At 42.9% G+C, this 15,353-nt stretch overlaps 1 protein-coding gene across 1 annotated transcript; it reads left to right on the top strand.

The window, feature by feature from the left end:
- The first annotated feature begins 309 nt into the window (after nt 1-309).
- On the top strand, nt 310-1,242 carry LOC127032544 (olfactory receptor 5V1-like). Its single transcript, XM_050919848.1, has one exon. The coding sequence runs from the start codon at nt 310-312 to the stop codon at nt 1,240-1,242; it is 933 nt and encodes a 310-aa protein (XP_050775805.1).
- The last annotated feature ends 14,111 nt before the right edge of the window (nt 1,243-15,353 follow it).

Genomic DNA, 15,353 nt, shown 5'->3' with positions numbered 1-15,353 from the left:
GTCGGGCCTGATTCTGTTTAGGGGCTTAAAGAGGCAGTTACACAAGAGGACTTGGGCCCCTATCTGGCATATTTTGTCTCTGTATAACATACAAATTCCAACCAGTTCATTGCTGTCTATTTCTCAAAATTTTAAAATCTTAAAATTTACTCATATATATATATTGTACAGGATAGAATAGGGCTCTCTTTGCATTCGTCCAACTGAACAGATAATATCCGCATGCAATTTTAGTTCACTTATGTTGTGTTATATTAAATTTATTCATTTATTAGTCTTACAGGTTACAGTTTTCCCAAAAAAATATCAATGGAAAATCAAACCACAGTGACCGAATTTATTCTCCGGAAACTTTCCAGTGACCCACAGATGCAGATTTTCCTCTTCTCAATGTTTTTAATTATTTACCTAATCACTCTGGGTAGTAACATAGTGATCATGGTGGTGATAAGAACTGACTCTCATCTTAACACCCGAATGTACTTCTTTCTCTTCCATTTATCCTTTGTTGATATCTGCTATTCCTCAGTCACGGTGCCTAATATGCTGATGAACTTCCTAGCGGAGCACAAAACTATTTCTGTCAATGGCTGCATTGCCCAGATATTTCTTTTTATCCTCTTGGTTGGTGCTGAAATTTTCATTCTCTCAGCCATGGCTTATGACCGCTATGTTGCCATCTGTGATCCATTACATTACTTGCAGACAATGAGCAAAGGGATCTGTGTTCAGCTGGTAAGTGGTTCATGGACCATGGGCTTCCTCTATGCCCTTCTGAACACAGTTTTTGCCCTCAAGTTGCATTTCTGTGGGCCCAATCAAATCAACCATTTCAGCTGTGAGCTCCCTCCTCTGTTACAACTGTCCTGCACTGACACCCTCACCAATCAAGTGGTGCTTCTTACTTCTGTTTTGATATTTGGGTCAAGCTCCTTCCTTCTCACGCTGATCTCCTACATTTACATCATCTCTACCATCCTGAGGATACAATCTGCAGAGGGCAGGCGTAAAGCCTTCTCCACCTGCACCTCCCACTTGATTGTGGTTGGCTTGTTGTACCTGACAGGTTTTCTCCAGTACACAAAACCCAGCTCAGTCTCTTCTGTGGTTCTGGATGAAATAGTCTCCATCCAGTACAGCATCTTGACCCCCATGTTAAACCCCATCATCTACAGCCTGAAAAACAAGGAGGTGAAAATAGCACTGGGTAAAACGTTGGGGAAATTGAAGTTTCTCAAGTAGTGCTGATGATCTTAAATTAAATATATATTTTTTTTAAATCCAAGAGCAGAGAACTGTGGCTAATTTGTGTTTGAGACATTCTCAAGTCAGGTAACTGATGGTCACATTGTGATAACCTCAGCTGCTTTAAATCAGTGTGGCTCCATGAAAGTTATTGGGACAAGTTGTACAAGAGTCAATGGAGCACAGGGGACTCCTCCATCCAGAGTGAGTGCTCTGAGCACCAGACCATGAAGTCATTCACACATTTCTCTTTCTCTCTCCTTTTCCCATATCTGTTTAATCTGGCCCACTGAATTCAGGGGAGCTATGACCAATTTATACCAGCTGAGCATCTGGCCAATTTTATAATAATCTCTTTATCTATTGATTTCTCAGGGGTTTGTTTTTGACTAATTTGTTGAAACAACTGATATTAAATAGCTATCTTATTGTACTTTACCCTATTAAAATCTCATGGATTTTTTTTTCAATAATTAATTATAATAAATAGTGGAGCCAATAGCTTTATTTTTCAGTAGGACTAGATCCACAAAAGAACATAGGTTTGAACAGGAGAGCAAGAGAGAGACCCCTATGAGCATATCTCATATCCCCATGGTTAGAGCACTCACATGGGTGGGGAGAGATCCCCTGTTTAAATCCTGTCTCTTTATCAGGCACTTGAAGCATGGCCCTCCCACATCCCAGGTGATTACCCTGAACATTGGGATAAAAGTTGAGTAATCTCCTCTATCTAATTCCTTCTTCCTTTCCCTACCCCAGTTTTTTGTTAAAAAATGCCTTAAGGGCAGTTAGAGGATTCCCACCTGGGAACCCTCTAAACAGAAGGAGGTGTCTTGCTCCAGGGGACATCGGAGACTGAACTCTGACAGAGGTGAGGTTTAGAACACACCCTTCTCCTCATCCTCTCCCATTGGCTAGGGAATCACCTATCATGACGTTAGGACACAAGAACAAATGGTATACCATTCCAGGTCAAATTGTCAATCAGACCAGTGGTCCATCTTGCACAGTATCCTGTTTCTGACAGGGGCTAGTGCCAGATTCTTCACAGGGAAAAATGAACAGAACAGGCAATTATTGAGTGATCCACCCCCTGTTGTCAAATCCCAGCTTCTGGAAGTCAGAGGTTTAGAGACATCCAGAGCAGGGGGTTGCCTCTCTGGCCATCTGGACTAAAAGCCATTGATGGACCTATCCTACGTGAATTTATCTAATTCTTTTTTTTTAAAAAAAAACTGTCTTCAGCAGAAGAAAAAGGGAACAAGTGAAGTTAAAATGAAAGCCCAATTTTATATTTTACATTTCAAATGCTTTAACTGTTTTGCAGCCTTTGTCTGTATTTTTAATAAAAGGTTATAAAATGGGATTTTTAATGATATGTTTGGCAAGGTACTAAGAAGAGTGATGTCTCTGCATACCAAACTCTGAACCTTGTTTAAAACAGTTTAATGTGGGATATTGACTGAGTTATACGGATACTTTGGGCCTGTTTATGGATCCAAATTAATACACAGAAACTACTTTGGGATCTTCGTGGGTCACAGATGTTGCTGAAGAGAATTGCTCAATTCTGACATTCTGTGTTATGGGAACATAAGAACTGAGACCAAGCTGACAGCCATATCTAGCTCAGTATCCTGTTTCTAACAGTGACTAGAACCAGAGGATCAGAAAGTTTCACAGTAGAGAGCTGTGGTATATTCAGCTCCTCACAGTAGAATTGTATATAAATAGACATTGGCTTAATGTCTAAAACATGTTTAATATCCCTTTAGAATATGTTTTCAGAATGAATTATAGTAACCCAAAATATTTGTATCTAAACCTTTTCTAAATTTCGCTACATTAAGATAAAAAATGTAATGTGTAGGAAAAAAAGTTTCACTGTCTAATTTTGCCATCTTCATGCCATCAGTACATGCAAAGAACACCCTCCCAAGAGTCGCTTAGTCCAAACCATCACCCTCACCTTACGAAAATCCTACAGAGAGAAAGAAGGAGGTCTCCACTGAATGGGCTTCTTCGTTTCTCTGTTTTTGTGAATCTCGTCTGATCTAGAGACGTGATACTGCATGCACTTGAATGTTTAGACTAAATGGACATACTCCTACATCCTGTCTGCATTCAGACCTCCAACTGAGGCTTACAAAACTTCCACTTATAGAGCACCTGAAACTAATCTACATTCTGTATGATCCCTGTGACATTGCAGTCTATATGATTTTATAAAAATATGCTAATGGGTGAATATCAAGTAACTGGAATATGCTTCATGCAAAAGGTATTGTTACAAAGCTTATTGTCTACTGAGTGTGGTCATCCTATTTGTATAAAGGTATCACTCTTGTATCTGAAACTAGAAATATGAAATATAACTCTGAGGGCCTATTGTAATTATGCAAAGCGTGGGCCATTAATGGTAGTTTGGAATCTTAATGGCTCCCGTTAACCAGGACAATTGACTGTAGATGGCTCTATTTGTAGGCAAGCCTTCCTGTGAGCCAGGCTGGGAGGAAGGAAGGCTTGGGGTCTTATGGTGACATGTGATAATGACACATGAACTGGATTCCATCTTTAACCTGGTGTTTTTCCATTGTGAGGAGAGATGGGAACCCAGAGGGACAAAGGATTCCTGCCTTATGCAAAAGATACATAAATGGGTGGAACAGGAAAAAGTGGAGCCATCATGAAGGATCCTCTACCACCTGAGCTGGAACAAGAGCTGTACCAAGGGAAAGAATTGTGCCCAGGCCTGGAAGGTGTCCAGTTTTAGGAAAAAACTTACTGAAGCATCTCTGGGGGTGAGATTATCTGCATTCAGTTTGATTAGACATAGATTTGTGGGCTTAATTTCATTTTGCTTGATGGTTTGGTTTTGTCTGTTACTACTTGGAACCACTTAAATTCTACTGTCTGTATTTAATAAACTCACTTTTTACTTATTAATTAACTCAGAGAATGTGTTAATACCTGGGTGGGCAAACAGCATGCATATCTCTCTATCGGTGTTATAGAGGGCGAACAATTTAAGAGTTTACCCTGTATAAGCTTTATACAGGGTAAAATGGATTTATTTGGGTTTAGACTCCATTGGGAGTTGGGCATCTGAGTGTTAAAAGCAAGAAGACTTTTCTAAGCTGCTTTCAGGTAGACCTGGAGCTTTGGGGCAAATAATTCAGACCCTGGGTCTGTGTTGGAGCAGACGGGCATGTCTGGCTCAATGAGACAGGGTGCTGGGGTCCCAGGCTGGTGGGGAAGACAGGGGTAGAAGTAGTCTTGGCACATCAGGTGGCAGCCACCAGAGGATTTCTGTCATCTAACATGTCAAAGTCTCAAATCTGCAGACAGATTTACACTCATGCTAATAGTCCATACTCATACTTAATTTCAATAAAATTATTCATGTTTACAACATTCACAGGAGTAAAAGCTTTTGCTGGATTGGGTGTTATATGCCTATTTATATGCACATTTGTAATTTCACTAAACCTACCAAATTGAAAAGTGAGATCAGCAAGATGTTAATTAGGCCTGCACTTTCAGAGGACTCTGAATTCTGGGCACTGAGGAACAGACAGGAGCACATCTTGAATACAATGGAAATGAAAATGTAAACATGGGTGCTTGGAGTTACATGGATTGACCATGTTTGGAATGAATGAAGTAAGGGAAATGTGAAGATGCTAAAAGTTATAGAAAAGCTGAGGGAGTCCAGGAATAGATGGTTTGGCCATGTGAAAAGAAAATCAGACTATATAGGAAACAGGGAGTTTAGCTTAGAAATGGAGGGTAAGGGAAGGGTTCGCAGACCCAGAACTTAGATGGATAGATGTCATACGATTAGCTGCAGAGTTTTAAAAAGAATAGCATTCAAGACAGACTGGAATGGAAAAGAAGGATGCAAACAGTCAACCCCATGTAGATGGGAATAAGGTTGTAAAAAGATGGGAGTTGAGTAAGCGCAGCAAGAGGTTCAGACACTCACTATATTACAAGAGTGGCCTTGTGACAGATATGACAAGGTCCTGTAACATCCTGAACATATCTAACTGAATTATGTTTCATCTCTTTGCAGTTCATTTGACATGGTATAATTCCCCACTCTGAACCTTAGCGTCCAAGAGATGGGGTACCAGCATGAATTCCTCTAAGTTTGATTACCAGCTTAGGACCTGTAGCGCTGCCACTAACCAGGAATTCCAGTGCCTGGTACACTCTGGTTCCCCCAAAACCTTGCCCGGGGAACCCCAAGACCCAGACCCTCTGGATCTTAACACAAGGAAAGTAAACTCTTTCCCTCACTGTTGCCTCTCCCAGGCTTCCCCTCCCTGGGTTACCCTGGAAGATCAATGAGATTCAAACTCCTTGAACCTAAAACAGAGAGGAAAATGCACCTTCCCCCCTCCTTCTCTCTTCCCCTCCCAGATTTTCCCTGAGAGAGACAGTAATCCTGGCACAGAGAGAAATCAGCCTCTCTCTCCCTCTTCCCTCCTTTCTCCCCACCAATTCCCTGATGGATCCAGATCCCATCCCCTGGGGTCTCACACCAGAATTAAAAAAAAACAATCAGGTTCTTAAACAAGAAAAGCTTTTAAATAAAGAAAGAAAAAAACAGTAAAAATTATCTTTATAAATTTTTAAAAAATGGAATAGGTACAGGGTCTTTCAGCTATAGACACTGGGAACACCCTCCCAGCCTAAGTATACAAGTACAAATTAAAATCCTTTCAGCAAAAATACAAATTTGAACTCCTTTCAGCCAAATACGCAATTAAACTCCTTTCAGCAAAATGCACATTTGAAGTTCTCCCAACCGAGTACCCGTTTGCAAATAAAGAAAACAACCATAAGCCTAACTCGCTTTATCTACCTAGTACTCACTAGCCTGAATTTATAAGAGTCTGTATTGGAGAGATTGGAGAAAAACCTGGTTGCACATCTGATCCCTCTGAGCCCCCAGAGTGAACAACAACCAAAAGTAACAGCACAGCACAAAAACTTCCCTCCCTCAAGATTTGAAAGTATCCTGTCCTCTGATTGGTCCTCTGGTCAGGTGACAGCCAGGATCACTGAACTTGTTAACCCTTTACAGTCAAAGAGATATAAAGTACTTCTGTGCTATTAACTTTTCTTATCTGTTTATGACACGCCCCCCAAATTGCTGACAGTGTAGAAGTACACTGGCAGTGATTTCTCCCTAGAACTTTAAAATAAACAGATCAATAAACACATGCATCCTTACATATGCTACTAATTAAGTAAAACGACAAGATTTTTCACATTGTGAGGACAATTTTTAACCAGCTGATTTTAGGGAACTTTCACAGGAGAGTGCATCAACTTCTTGATCTGTTGCCACTGCAGACCTTTCCCGGTTGTAGAGAGGGTCACCTCTCTCACACCACCATTACTTTTCCCTTTATCGTAGACACCGTCAGGCCACTCAGCGTCATCTCCTCCCTGCGCTGTAAACTGACAAACCTGTAAGTCTCTGGAATAAAAGGGCTTGAGAGAATTAACGTGGTACACTCTGGGCTTTAGGGGGGAATTGGGAAATGGTATGAGGTAGTTAACAGCTCCCAGGCGCTCTTGGACTGTGAATGGCCCTTCCCATGATGTTTCCATCTTATAGGCCCGTTGCGCCTTCAAGACCATAACCTGGTCTCCCACCTTGAAGGAATGCTCTCTTGTATGTCTATCGTACCAGGCCTTTTGCTCTTTTTGAGCATCCTTTAGGTTTTCTTTAGCAAGGGCTAAAGAGTGTCGGACGGTGTTTTGTAGGTTGCTTACAAAATCCAGAATGTTAGTTCCTGGAGAGGGTGTAAACCCCTCCCATTGCTGCTTCACCAATTGTAATGGCCCTTTAACCTCGTGGCCATACACAAGCTCAAACGGTGAGAATCCTAAACTGGGATGTGGTACAGCCCTGTAAGCAAAGATCAAGTGCTGCAACACTTGGTCCCAGTCATTGGAGTGTTCATTCACGAATTTATGTATCATGGCCCCCAAAGTTTCATTAAACCTTTCAACCAAGCCATTGGTTTGATGGTGGTACAGAGTGGCAACCAAGTGATTCACCCTATGAGTCTCCCACAGTTCTTTCATGGTCCCAGACAGGAAATTAGTCCCTGAATCTGTAAGGATGTCGGAAGGCCAACCTACCCTGGCAAAAATGTCTGTTAGGGCCTGGCACACAGTTTTAGCCATGGTGTTGCCTAGAGCTACTGCTTCCGGCCATCGGCTAGCAAAGTCCACGAAAGTCAGTATGTACTACTTTCCTCTGGGGGTCTTTTTTGGGAAAGGACGCAGAATATCCACAGCTACTCGCTGAAATAGGATCTCAATTATGGGGAGTGGCTGGAGAGGGGCCTTGACCTGGTCTTGGGGCTTTCCAACTTTTTGGCACACCTCACAAGACCAGACATACTTGGTAACATCCTTGCCCATCCCCTCCCGGTGGAAGGACTTCCCTAACCGGTCCTTGGTTCTGTTCACCCCAGCATGGCCACTGGGATGATCATGGGCCAAACTTAAGAGCTTCCCCCTGTACTTAGTTGGAACCACCAACTGTTTTTGTGGATGCCAGTCTTCCCGGTATCCATCAGAAAGAGTCTCCTTATATAAAAGTCCTTGTTCTATAACAAACTGGGATCGGTTAGAAGAGCTGAGAGGCGGTGGGGTGCTCTGTGCCGCCGCCCAAGCTTTCTGAAGGCTGTTGTAATAACCCTAGTCCCAGATTTGGACCTTAGCGTCCAAAATATGGGGGTTAGCATGAAAAAACCTCCAAGCTTAGTTACCAGCTTGGACCTGGTACCTGCTGCCACCACCCAAAAAATTAGAGTGTTTTGGGGCACTCTGGTCCCTCTGAAAAACCTTCCCTGGGGACCCCAAGACCCAAATCCCTTGAGTCTCACAACCAAGGGAAATAATCCTTTTTCCCTTCCCCCCTCCAGGTGCTCCTGGAGAGATACACAGACACAAGCTCTGTGAAACTACACAGAGGGACTCCCCCTCTCCGTTCCCAATCCTGGAAACAAAAAGTACTTTCCTATTCCCCCAGAGGGAATGCAAAATCAGGCTAGCAATCCAACACACAGATTTCCCCTGATTTCTTCCTCCCACCAATTCCCTGGTGAGTACAGACTCAATTTCCCTGAAGTAAAGAAAAACTCCAACAGGTCTTAAAAGAAGCTTTATATAAAAAGAAAGAAAAATAAGTACAAATGTTCTCTCTGTATTAAGATGATACAACACAGGGTCAATTGCTTAAAAGAATATTGAATAAACAGCCTTATTCAAAAAGAATACAAATCAAAGCACTCCAGCACTTATATTCATGCAAATACCAAAGAAAAGAAACCATATAACTTACTATCTGATCTCTTTGTCCTTACATTTAGAAACAGAAAATTAGAAAGTAGAACTACTTCTCCAAAGCTCAGAGAAAGCAGGCAGGCAGACAAAAGACTAAAGACTCAGACACTCAATTCCCTCCACCCAAAGTTGAAAAAATCCGGTTTCCTGATTGGTCCTCTGGTCAGGTGCTTCAGGTGAAAGAGACATTAACCCTTAGCTATCTGTTTCTGCTTCCTGCTCAGTCTGGAACTGTTTCCTGGAGCCTGGAGACACCAGTTCTTCCTCAGACTGTGGACTTGGGCTTGGTCCCTCCGGAAGCGATGTAGGTGATGAGGTTGTTTTCGTGGCTGGTGAACCGCTCTCCGCTGGTGCACCAGGTGGTATTTCAAGCTCTGGCTGAGCCTCTTGGGTATGGTTGTCTGCTGTTTCTGCCAGTTCAGACTCGCTGGCGCCCTCTGGCATTGGGGTTGAAGATGCATTTGCAAGCGCTGGCATCAGTGCTGGCAATGGTTCTGGTGCTGGTTGTGTTTCCAGGTCCAGGTCTGGGACTGGAAGTACTGTGGCTGTTGCAGTCATTGGCAGGGGATCCGGGTCCGCTACCTCTGTCTGGGTCTCTGCTAACACAGACAGGGCCCCTGTGGATGGCTCAGGAACAGGGATGGGTCTGGAAGCTTGCCTGGATTGGCTGCGTGTAACCATTCCCACCCTCTTGGCCCACTTTACCTGATTGGCCAAGTCTTCCCCCAGTAGCATGGGGATGTGATAATTGTCGTAGACTGCAAATGTCCACATTCTTGACCAGGCTTTGTATTGGACAGGCAGTTTAGCTGTAGGCAAGTTTACCGCTTTGGACATGAAGGGGAAAATTGTCACTTGAGCCTTTGGGTTGATGAATTTGGGGTCCACCAAGGATTGGTGGATACTGACAGTTGTGCCCCCGTGTCTCTCCACGCGATAACCTTCTTTCCGCCACTCTCAAAATTTCCCTTCGCTCCGAGGGTGTTTGAGAGGCATCTGGGCCTGGGGATCTTTGGAGTGATGGAGATATAATGAACTGCACTCGGTTGGGGTTCTTAGGGCAGTTGGCCTTTTATATGTCCCAGTTCATTACACTTGAAGCATCGCCCAGCTGACTGGTCACTGGGCCGAGGTGGGTTACTGGAGATTGGTGAAGTGAGAGAATAGGGCATCGGCAGCTTTCCTTGGGTTATAGGTGGGGTCCTGGGTTGCCCTCGGTGATAGGGTTTATTGTCGGTGTGCCCCATGGGGTAGTCGCTCCCCTTGTAGTAGCTTTTTTCTTTTCTGCCACTTCCATCCATTTGACTCCAATCTCCCCCGCCTCAGTTACCGTTTTGGGTTTCCCATCTAGGATGTACCTTTCTATTTCTTCAGGAACACCATCTAAGAACTGCTCCATTTGTATCAGGAGGTGGAGCTCATCCAGATTGTTAACCTTTGTTCCTGATATCCAGGCTTCATAATTCTTTGCAATGTGGTAGGCGTGTCGGGGGAATGACACATATGGTTTCCATTTTAGGGCTCTGAACCGCCGACGGGCATGTTCTGGTGTTATCCCCATTCTGTATCGGACCTTGGTTTGAAAAAGTTTATAATCGTTCATTTTCTCCTTAGGCATTTCAGCCGCCACCTCTGCTAAGGGTCCACTGAGCAGTGGCCTCAATTCTACCATGTACTGGTCTTCAGAGATGTACCCAAGGCAGGCTCTTTCAAAATTTTCTAAGAAGGCCTCAGTGTCATCACCTGCCTTGTAGGTGAGAAATTTCTTGTGCTGCGGAACAATTATTGGCGAAGGGTTGTTAGGATTGGCTGGGTTCTGTTGCTTAGCCTTTTCTAATTCCAGGGCCTGCCGGTGGGTTTCCCTCAGGAATTCCAACTTGCTCCTGTGGGCAGCCTCCTTTTCTCTTTCTCTTAGCTCCATCGCTTTTTGTTTTATCTCTAGTTCTTGTATTTTTTTCCATATCTCGCTTGTGCTCTGCATCTTTAATTTGTTCCTCTGCTCCCAATCTTGCTCGCTCCTGTTTCAGGGCATCCTTGGTAGTCATGGTTCCTGCTTTCTTGTGTTGGGGTGCTCTCTGCTGGTTTACTGTCTGAATTACTGTTCCTCTGCTGCCTGCTCTGTTGCCAAGCAACGGAGTCTTTCTAACAAGCTTTCCCGAATAAAACTAGAACAAAAGGAAACCTTTCATTTGCAAATGTGTTTTGTTGGTGTATGGTGACTCACAACTGGAGTCCCTTTGTTTAACAAAGATCCTTGTTAAACTCTAATGCCTCTGCCTTCAGGCAGTCTCTCTGCACAACCAGAAAGGAGAAAAGGAAAAAAAAATCTGACTGTTTATTTATTTTTAAAAACCCTCTCTCCTGCTTACAAATAGCTAGCAGAGAGAAAAGAGAGAGAAAAAATCCTACTGGCTTTTGCTTCTAAACCCAAACCTCTCAGTCAGCCTGCAGATAGCTAGCAGGGAGAGAAATAAAAACCTCACTGGCTTTTGGATTCTATCTTATCTATCTATCTATCTATCTATCTATCCCACAGACTGCACACCATATCATGGTATAATTCCCCACTCTGAACCTTAGCGTCCAAGAGATGGGGTACCAGCATGAATTCCTCTAAGTTTTATTACCAGCTTAGGACCTGTAGTGCTGCCACTAACCAGGAATTCCAGTGCCTGGTACACTCTGGTTCCCCCAAAACCTTGCCCGGGGAACCCCAAGACCCAGACCCTCTGGATCTTAACACAAGGAAAGTAAACCCTTTCCCTCACCGTTGCCTCTCCCAGGCTTCCCCTCCCTGGGTTACTCTGGAAGATCACTGAGATTCAAACTCCTTGAATCTAAAACAGAGAGGAAAATGCACCTTCCCCCCTCCTTCTCTCTTCCCCTCCCAGATTTTCCCTGAGAGAGACAGTAATCCTGGCACAGAGAGAAATCAGCCTCTCTCACCCTCTTCCCTCCTTTCTCCCCACCAGTTCCCTGATGGATCCAGACCCAGTCCCCCGGGGTCTCACACCAGAATTAAAAAAAACAATCAGGTTCTTAAACAAGAAAAGCTTTTAATTAAAGAAAGAAAAAACAGTAAAAATTATCTTTATAAATTTTTTAAAAATGGAATAGGTACAGGGTCTTTCAGCTATAGACACAGGGAACACCCTCCCAGCCTAAGTATACAAGTACAAATTAAAATCCTTTCAGCAAAATACCAATCTGAACTCCTTTCAGCCAAATACACATTTGAACTTCTTCCAACAAAATACATGTTTGCAAATAAAGAAAACAACCATAAGCCTAACTCACTTTATCTACCTAGTACTCACTAGTCTGAACTTATAAGAGCCTGTATTGGAGAGATTGGAGAGAAACCTGGTTGCACATCTGATCCCTCTGAGCCCCCAGAGTGAACAACAACCAAAAGTAACAGCACAGCACAAAAACTTCCCTCCCTTAAGATTTGAAAGTATCCTGTCCTCTGATTGGTCCTCTAGTCAGGTGACAGCCAGGCACACTGAACTTGTTAACCATTTACAGTCAAAGAGATATAAAGTACTTCTGTGCTATTAACTTTTCTTATCTGTTTATGACATCATTGTATTAAAAATGCAGATGTTTGTGTACTGTTGTAGGATTGTGTGGAGCTTCCTTAAAAGGAAGGCAATTGCTGGGAGATATTGGGGACTTCAAAGGACTTTTGGGGATAATTCATGAGAAGTGGATTTTCAAGGAAATTCATGGGAGTGAATATTATGCAAATGACCCACCTAGAATCCATCCCTTTTGAAGCTACACTTTGAGCAGATAGCCATTCTCTGGCTGATTACCTAGTCAAGGTCTCTTTAAAGAGTCAAACTGGAGAAAACAATGACTCAGAATCAGGCGATGACCTTGGTCTGAGCTGTGATGTGATGACTTGGAAACCAGAGAAAAACCCTTTGGTACTTGTTGGACAGCTCCTACAAGAGCCGCGCACACATACTTAATCTCATACTTCACTAGAAGCTAAATTAGTTTGGCTTCACTCTTAAATTACAGGGACAGAATCTGTCTGATTTGCATTCCATTGGACTGCTCAGATTCTCCTGTGTGTCTGTATATGGTTCCCTCAGTGTGATCCAGCCTGTTAATACTGGTTCCAGTGCTCCTCAAGTACAGAAAGCTACAGCCTTTAACACATTGACTGTTAATGGCTGTGTCTGCACTATGAGCTAGAGATGTGATTCCCAGTTCCTGGAGCTAGCATTACGAAATTAGCAGTGTAGCAGTAGTATCAGAGGCACAGACTAGTTTCACTGACAAAAAATTGGCCTGAACTCTATCCGAAGGTTTGGCACACCTAGTTCATGCCGACATATGCCACGTCCTGTACTACAGCAGCTACATTACTATTTTGAGTCAGCTACCTGAAAAAGAGCTACCATGGGTACGTCTGTGTGAGCTAGGAATCATACCCCCACCTGACTGTGTAGACACACACAAAATGTAAAGTATTAGGCAAGTATTGGCAAGAGCATATTCCCCTACAGCCCAAACAGACCCCTTTGGAGTGAAATATCTTCTCCATTTTATGGTACTAAAAGCATCACAGGAGTACAGAGAGAAAAAATGTTACTGAAAAACTACTAGAGTGACCAAAGGATGGTACAATTGCGTGTATAGAATTTACACCTGGGTTTGACTTACTGCATCAATTGGTGCTGTGGATAAGGCTTCACCAGTGTGCTACATAGAGGAATAGTACCATGGCACATTGATTTATGTGAAGGTCAACAGTTATATAGCAGACTGGCATTCTGTAGAATCAGCGGTGCCAAAGTTATGCTTTAGAGTATTGAATGTTAGTATAGACTATTGGATGATGTGACGGGATGCAACCTGAAGCTGTGGAACAGCTGTGCCCCCAGAATTCACCAGCCTGGGGTGTGTCTCAAAATGCTCTGCTACAAGAAGCAAACCTCTCTCCAGGGGCTGTTGTCACTCAGTCCAGCAGCATGTGAAGTCCCACATCCAGTTAGATTGCATGAATGCTCTCAGAGCCACTCATGAAATCTCAGAGAGAAAGGCACCAACCAGATCCTCCCAGCCTTGTGCCTCAGGGATATACTGTCTTGCACTGCTCAAGATCATGTCTTGAACAATGAAAATGTATTAATCGATCTGACACTTCTTTAAGGAGAGTGGACATGGACAGCCTTTGCAAACTGAGTAGATTTACCAAACACTTCAGACAAATTCGCTAGTAAGAATAAACATAAAAGTAAGTTTATTGACTGCAAAAGATAGATTTTAAATAATTACAAGTAGTAAGTGTATAGATCAAAGTTAGTTTAAGAAATACAATAAAATCGCAGTCTGGGTTCTAATAACTGAACAAGATTTGAATCAAGCAATGTCTCACCAGGATAGATCATACAAATAGTTCTTTAGTATGCAGGCTAGAAATCCTTTCAGCCTGGGATCCCCTCCCCAGTTCAGAGTCTTTGTTTTCCAGATGTTCCTTCAGGTGTTGAGTTGTGGTGGGAGAGAGAAGTCCTGATGTCACTCTCTTTCTTTTATAGCTTCCTCTGCCAGGTGGAGTTTTACAGTTTCAAACACAACCCCCAGCCAAGTTGGTGAAAAAATACACTTTACAAGATGGAGTCAGGGTCACATGAGCGAGTCACATTCCTTTACATACTTTGATGACTCCACAATAGCAGCCATCATCCATACTTCAGCTAGAAAATTTACAGGAAGGCCCCTCAGGCGGGGACAGGTTTCTTCTATGGTCCATTGTGAGAGTTAAGTGTTCACTAATGGGCCATTAAATTGAATAGTCCATTCACTATCTATTGGCTAGACAAGATGTAAATACCTGGTGGGTGTCACCCCAGTAGCAAACACCTGAAATACTGGTACCTACTTAATATTCATAACTATAGATACAAAGATAATATATGAATACACAAAGACTGATCATACTTGATAGATTGTAACTTTTCCATTACTATCTTAAATGATCTACTTTACACAAACTACATCATAAGTGTATGGCAGTGTGACTATGGGGGGGGCAGGGTCCTGCTTTAAGACATAAGAGTGTCACAGACTGATTGAGGCCAAGGTAAGAGGTGTATTATTTAGAGATTCATCTTGAGTAGATCTTGAATATGAAGTTGGTATTGCCTTACTTGGAGTGACTACTGACCAACAGTTGAGAAAACAAATGTAATCTATGATGATAAAACCAAAGTCATGAATGCGTCCTATAAAATGGAAATGAATGGACTGGTGCTATGCATGAACATGTCAATGGTTTTGAATGGGTGAATAGTTGTATCCATCTGGGTAGTAGGTTGACAGCAGTAGGTTCTATAACTGAAGGAGTCACACGTACGATCAGCCTTGCATCGGTGTCATTTCAGCATCTTCAGATGTCTTAATTTGGGTGGCAGAATGTCTATGTGACAGCTAAGAGATGAGTGTTCAATGTGGTAGCCATGGCAAGTCTGTTATACGGAGCAGAAATATATCCATTAACAATAGCTGAGGAGGAAACTAGACAGTTTTCAGTGTAAAAATACAACAGGTTTTTAAAATCTGTTGGTTTGTGGGACGGGATCCCTGGGCTGCAACCTGGGACTATGGGACCGATGTGCCCCCTGAATTCACTAGCCTGCGTTGTATATCACAGTGCTCTGCTAGTGAAAGGCATCAAACCCCTCCAGGTGCTGTTATCACTCAGTCCAGCAGTATAT

This window comes from Gopherus flavomarginatus, chromosome 12 (assembly GCF_025201925.1).
Source record: "Gopherus flavomarginatus isolate rGopFla2 chromosome 12, rGopFla2.mat.asm, whole genome shotgun sequence".
Taxonomy (NCBI): Eukaryota; Metazoa; Chordata; order Testudines; family Testudinidae; genus Gopherus; species Gopherus flavomarginatus.
Note: the sequence above shows the minus strand (reverse complement) of the source record. Positions and strands in the feature narration are given on the sequence as shown.

Coding starts and splice junctions, on each gene's coding strand:
- LOC127032544 (XM_050919848.1), top strand. CDS start 310: ATGGAAAATCAAACCACAGTGACCGAATTTATTCTCCGGAAACTTTCC.